Here is a 6,777-nt window from a genome sequence, read left to right as displayed (position 1 = left end):
TGGAAATGGATAGCAGTGGAAGAGTAATGGATGAGTCAATGCAAAGAATGCAAAGAATCACAAATACTCCACCATCATCTGCAGGGAAATCGTCGTTGCTAATGAAATTACTGAGGTAAATCCAAGTTTCCGGAAATTTCGAAAACAATTTCGCTTCACTTTGTTTCCGAAAGTCTTCTCGCTTTAGAGAGAAACCTACCGGAATGATAAAATAAAATAAAAGCCGGAATGATGAAATAAAGCAGAAATATAAATTGCGCCACAATTAACCGTTGATATCCACTACCGCCAAAACGGTATCCATCTCTTCATATGCCAAATTCATTAACAAAAGGTTTCGTTGGCAGAAAGTTAGCGAATTGGATTTAGAGGCAACAGCGAACAAACGATACATTGTTGTAGGAAAGATACACCTTCGGAAATAGGATGCAGTTTTCATCGGTTTTTTGAGCATTTCTTGAAAACAAATTCGGAATGATTTTTGCTTCTAATCACTTGATGCACATATCCAAAATCATTCCGATGCACCCAAAGAATTAGTCATCATCCTGTATTATCATGATAAGATGATAACCTGATAATCATTCTATGTAAACAAACCTTTATTTATTATGAACATGAAGGAGTGGAAGTCTTTACGAACCTTATTGATACCAAGCAAATGCTCAACTTCCCACTGATCGCTTGCTTCGCTGCTATTGTTCTGTGGATTTGGCAATTCTTGTAGCAGCAATGTTGTGATGGATTTCGGTTCGGTTTGCATTTGTTCCTGCAAGCTTACATACTGATTACGAAAATTCATAGCATTTTTCACGCTGACAACTTATTAATATATTTATCAACGACCAGGTGATTTGTTACGTAAATCCAATCACACTCCCTCAGCTAACCTATTCATACCTCATTTCTCCGGCTTTATCTATACTAATTAATGTTAATCAACGATGTCGTAGCTAATGGAATGCCACGCTGATACATTTTCAAAAATGCAATTTTTTTTCGCATTCGGACGATGTAAACATCCCAAAGAGTTTCTAAACGTGCTTCATCATTTACAATATTTAGAGCCAAATTATCCAGTTTTCACAAAACACGCAATTTGCGGTATATTGCAGGATGTGTCGAAAAAAGATCAGAGTATTGAAGTTACCGCATTTGCAATCATCCAGCTAGCTGACCAAGCAAGCAACACTGTTTACCAATCGCGTTGATTCTTGGACACTTGGACATATTTGGCTATTGGCTTCAACAATTAAATATGCTGACTCTAAATGGATTTATAGATAGGGGATGGGATGTTCAATACAAATATGTCTTGTTCATTGATATAAGCAGCAATAATCTAAGAAGTTGATAGCATTTTCGCAGAATAAAATAGGAGGGAAGAATAGAATCATGAGAGGGATATGCGGCTTAGTGTCGTGTCGGATGGGAAGTGAGGGCGCTGCAGATGGCGGGAATTGAATTTTCTCCAAATGCCTTCTCTCAATTTACTAGTCATAATTCAATTTCTTCCAAATAGCTATTTTTAATTTACTTTTACTTCACTCTTATCTATGCTACTTCTCTCCTACTTTTCCTTGTTTCTCTGTTTCAGCTTTATCAAAATTGTAATCAACAATTTCCAATCTATCTTTTGTCATTATACATATGTGAAATGATAATAGGAAAGATTATAATTGCAATGCACAGATTTCAGCGATTGTGCCTAGCGCTCTTGCTATTTGTTTGAAGCATATTTCAAAAGTGCATTCCACAAAGAGTCTTATCATCTGAATATGATAAACTCGTTTAGAAGTACAAATCAGAAGATCGACTTCACTGCATAAAAAGGACAACGCAACATAACGTATGGGTTTCGTTTCTTTTCACTATATTATTATATAGTTTTCCTTAAAAAGGATTTCCATAAGAATGATGTTGTTTTGAAGACGTGACTGGAAGATTTTTGGCTCTGACATAAGTATTTTGAAGCTATTAATAGAAAGCGAAGAAACTAAATGAGATACAAATAATGTTGCAGTTGGAACGATCGAATTGAATCAATCAGACAACTTAGAGATTACTTTGCTCCAATCTTTGAGAAACATTTCCACCTATTTCTGGATCAATAGAAAGATGAAAGTGGATGGATATTCATAAGCTTTTGAATTTTGATAGCGCTTAAATTTGGTTTATATCTGACTGAAGTACATAAAGCTGGTTAAATTTACCTAATAATTTCAATGTTACGTTCTGATTCCACCACAGAAATCATCCCTACGACAACAAAATCAATGCGTTTATCATCCGAAGAAACTAAAGATGCTGACCGGAATAGAAATGAAATTCAATGATACTTCTCATTATTTTATATTTAAGTTCAGGAAATGATACCTTTCTTGCACTTTTCTGCTATCAAAGCTTGAATGATATGATTGATGTAGGTTGGAAAGTGATCATTACCAACTAGTCGAAAGTTGCAAAGCAACTGGTAATGGTTTCAGGAAATAAAAGAAGGAGGCATTTCTATTTGCAACATTCTTTCTAAACGTTCCAAACAAGTTCTCTCTGTTTCCGTGAACTGAAGTTATATATATCGGTATGTATATCCGCTATGTATCACGTTCTCACCGTATTATATCCAAATCACCGTATTTCTATGTATTTCTCTTTCTCATTTTTTTGAAAATTGCAATGCGTTTTATAAGTAATGGCAATAAACTTCATGAAATAAAAGGCTTCACAGAAACTTCGCGCACTCTTGTAATAATTAATATCAGAGCTACGAGAATGAGTACAATAATAAGTGTTCTTAGCCATAATCAAAAACGAGTGACATGAAGTCCTCAAGGCCAATTCTTTTTTTTTTTTGCAAGTGAGTAAATCACGATATTCTAAATAGTTTTCATGCTATTTCGACCATTTGCAACAACCATCCAAGCTTAGGTTTTGATGATTATTAAGGGTGTTGATGATGAGACAATTGACATTCCACTCAAAGATGTCTTTTCATTTCTCTTTTCCAAAGTGAAGAAAATTTGTTCAGATAAAAGGCTTTAAAGTGAAGAAAATTTGTTCAGATAAATCGAGTTTAGCGTTACTTGACAAATGTTGACAAGCATTATTTGACATCGTTGGATGACAATATTCATAATAGACCTCCCGTAATTACCTACAATCAATATGTAAATGGATTACATCAAAACTGCTTCAGTTTATTTATTAATTATTTTGCTAAAATAAAGTATCATTTTAGGTAGTTTGCTGTAAAGCTTTCTTTCTTCCTTCAATTGACTAATGCCTTCTATTTCACAAATGATACAAAAGCGTCATTCTGCAAGGATTACAGTTGTTTTCACATATTCATAGTCTATTGCTGGAAGCAGCATTCCATTATAAGCAGTTTAATTACAGTATCACGGATCTGGTTCTTGCTAAGCTAACATCGTTGGTGGCATTGCTATATACGTAATCGTCATTCTTTCCTTTATCTGTTGCTGCAATAGAATTGTTACTACGCGATCGTTTGCATCTTACTGGCTAATAAGCAATATCATATAACAATGTTTAATCCATTATTGATATGGTAAGTGAAATATCTGTGCATTGTAGAAGTTGAATTGGATTCGAATAAATGATAGATAATCCAATTTCTAGAATCTTTGATGAATATTACAATTTTTATGAACATAAAGGATATTAATGATAAGCTAAAAGATGACAAAATAGCGTAAAGAGCCGGAAGAATGATTCATATCAGTTTTATGCATTTCTATCAAATTAACTTCCATTCCATAATGTCCGCGAGACTTTTGGCTTTTTGAAGCTTCTTCTTCTTCTTAACAATTTGCGCGTTATACTAATGACAGACTGTGGTGGATTAATACTTTCAGGATCTTGTGTCTCTCATCGGTCAACATAGCAGTAGTAAGTAAATTAGTTGGATTTACCTCAAAAATTCTCCAACAAGGTTGGATTTTCTTTTACATTTTATAGCATCCTTACAGTAACTAAATATTAAAATTGTGCATATGTTGCAACAATACTGCATGTGTTTGCCTGTTTTATATATTAGTATTGATATTACCTGATGCCACGATATTCCGGCAGATCCGTTTTATCGGTATAGATGGCAGTAATAGCATTATGGAAGTGTACTCAATAGTTGTATGAGAAAACTTCCATGGAGGATTAATGGGAAGTAAAAATAAATAAAATCAGTATTTGAATACAGATGATCCGGAACCCTCACCAGGCGATAACATTCGGATTTATTCGATGCGATTTTGTCCATATTGCGACAGAGTTATCATCGCTGCGTATAAAAAAGGCCTCCAGTTAGTCTCTTGAAATTTAAGTATATGGAATGAATTTATCAATATTGTTTATAAGCTACAACTTACAATTTATTGTTACATTTGTTTCAGATTTGAAGTTTTGAATATTAACCTTCAAAATAAACCCGGCTGGTTCCTTTCGAAGCATCCTGAAGGAACTGTACCAGTTCTAGAACATGATGGCAAGGCTCGTTGTGTAGCTGGATATTTATATCAAAAAAGATAGCAAAAACCCATCATCCACTTCATTTCTTGGCCAATAAAAGACATTATTAACTTATTTTTAGTACATAATTTGTACTTTTCGGCTATACTTTTTAAAGACAAAGCCAAAAGCATACTGCAATCAGAATTAAGTGGGACTTATTGGCCACTTTTATGACTTTTATAAAAGTTACAAATATGAAAAATTGCAGCTGGTGTCTGACTCCCGAGTGATTATAGAATATTTGGATGATGCATTTCCTGAAACAAGCATTTTACCCAAAGAACCGTATCTGAGAGCAAAGCAACGATATTATGCAATTAAACTAGAATCGGTACACTGATTAATTTCTACAACTCCACCCACCTATCCGTATTCTTAATAATAGTGATTTATTGCAGGTTTGTAATACAATACATAAAGTATCATATTTGACAAAGCTATCCGGCAATATCACCATTCTTGCAATTGAACTTGCCAAGGCAGAAGAACTACTACAATCCCCTTTTTATTCAGGTCCCACTTCTTCCCTACTTTCTTCTTTTGTCCCACTTACTACAAACTACTTCTAGTCCCTTTTTTGTTGGTCTTTTTAATACTTTTATTCGAATTTCATTCCACTTCTCCTTGTTATTTCTAAACTAAATCTACTTTAATAATGTAGACACAGCAGTCGGTTTACCAGACATCATGCTATATCCATTCATCCAACGATTGCACGTCATCCGACAATTTGTTAAAGACAACTTTCTCGATGATTATTTCCCGAATAACTTCCCAAAACTTGTAAAGTGGTTCGTCAAGATGCGAACTATGCCTGAGGTAACCGTTAATTACTAGCTATAGAACGAAGTAACAATTTACAAGAGCTGAAAAGCTTGGAGTAACGGAATGCGCAGAGTAAAATTGACCCTCAGTATCCCTTAATAATTTTAAAAGCTTCAACTTGTTAACACAATTTCTTGAATTTTCCCAAAATTCTCAAAAATCAAACTTGGCAATGGCATGATTATCTTTCGTTTCAGATCCAAATAGTTCGAGAATCGGAACGCCACTTAAAGGCTTTCCTGATCAGCAAAGCAAAACAAAATGCTACTGATTTCGACGTCGATCTCTCCCACCCTAATACACCAATTAACTGGAAATTTTTCAACAATTCAACCATTCAATGAGAATAATTCAACCAACACATCAAATGAAGAAAATTGAGAAAAAGAAGGACAGCTTACATCTACCGTTACTAATAATTACTTGTTCTAAGAATTGTAAACGAATCTTACTTTTAATTAATGAACCGAACCTTACTTTCAATTAATTTTAATCCAGTTAATTTATAAACAGTATCATTCCGGATGGGGAAGCTAACTATTCCCATTTCAATCTTTACTTCTCAATTTTTAATGTACGAAATCTTTGGTATATTCATTGAACACTTATTTACATCATTAATTAAAATCATAAATAATAAATACATGGCATCAAACTTCCCATCAAAATCTCCTGCATTTATTTTGCTTTGCCCACAACGAACATACCTGACACGGCCACTGTTGATCATCATTGGAATTGAAGAACTTTCAAATTTGAAAGCAAAACAAAGATCCGAAAATATATTCTATTCTTCACCTTCTTAGGGATGAACACAAAAGTAAAGGATTAAAGGAGTACATGATCGCACAATCCAAAAGAGTGAGAAGGCTGTTATTACTATTCTTCCGGAACCACAAAAATAAACAATTAATATCTCATGAAAAAAAAAAGAAAAAAACCTCACGTTAAAATGTACTCAACCTAAGATCTGTTTCAACATGACAGCAAATAAACAAAAATGTTTGGAAAGATACAGAAAACCTGAGCAGAATCCTGGCTATACTCGAGGTCAAATCAGCTACAAACCTTAATGGTCACGATTTCTCTGGATGACAAATTGACTGGGAGATTTAATTCAGAAATAAACAATCGATTTTCGAAATAATATTTGTATTTGAATTCATTTCTTCGCGAAGTATGGCGAAGTATGAAACACGAATGAATAAATCGTCAAATTATCTACAACATATTCTGGGATCAGAAAGATACATTGAAAAATATATCGGCACTTGCACTCTGAATGCCATCCGCTCAAAAGTCTCTGAGACATCCCAAATCTATCGACCCGATCTTTCTGCCTTGTTCTCAACATATCTGGAAACCTAGGCAATAACACCGAACTATGTGGAGGTAAAAGAAGGAGAGAAAGTATAAGGACATAGT

At 34.1% G+C, this 6,777-nt stretch overlaps 2 protein-coding genes across 2 annotated transcripts in view; both read left to right on the top strand.

Annotated features, from left to right (window-relative positions):
• LOAG_13031 (hypothetical protein) overlaps nucleotides 1–2,724 on the top strand; it is a gene marked incomplete at its 5' end in the record, with an annotated part of 3,470 nt that extends 746 nt beyond the window's left edge. Inside the window, 3 exons of the mRNA XM_020448639.1 lie at nucleotides 624–750; nucleotides 1,116–1,849; nucleotides 2,024–2,724. Coding sequence (XP_020301236.1) covers nucleotides 624–651 — 28 coding nt within the window. The 3' untranslated portion in view covers nucleotides 652–750; nucleotides 1,116–1,849; nucleotides 2,024–2,724. The remainder of the gene's footprint in view (nucleotides 1–623; nucleotides 751–1,115; nucleotides 1,850–2,023) is intronic.
• A 721-nt stretch (nucleotides 2,725–3,445) lies between these two features.
• LOAG_11393 (glutathione S-transferase domain-containing protein) lies at nucleotides 3,446–5,696 on the top strand (the record flags this gene model as incomplete). Its single annotated transcript, XM_003146914.2, has 8 exons — nucleotides 3,446–3,568; nucleotides 3,876–3,952; nucleotides 4,217–4,319; nucleotides 4,410–4,506; nucleotides 4,736–4,858; nucleotides 4,926–5,040; nucleotides 5,189–5,346; nucleotides 5,550–5,696. Exons 1-8 carry the CDS (start codon nucleotides 3,546–3,548, stop codon nucleotides 5,694–5,696), a joined length of 843 nt encoding a protein of 280 aa, XP_003146962.1. The 5' UTR covers nucleotides 3,446–3,545.
• Between the last annotated feature and the right edge of the window lie 1,081 nt (nucleotides 5,697–6,777).

Source organism: Loa loa, assembly GCF_000183805.2.
Source record: "Loa loa unplaced genomic scaffold supercont3.158, whole genome shotgun sequence".
NCBI lineage: Eukaryota > Metazoa > Nematoda > Chromadorea > Rhabditida > Onchocercidae > Loa > Loa loa.
The sequence above is the reverse complement of the archived record's forward strand: the minus strand, read 5'-3'. Positions and strand labels throughout refer to the sequence as shown.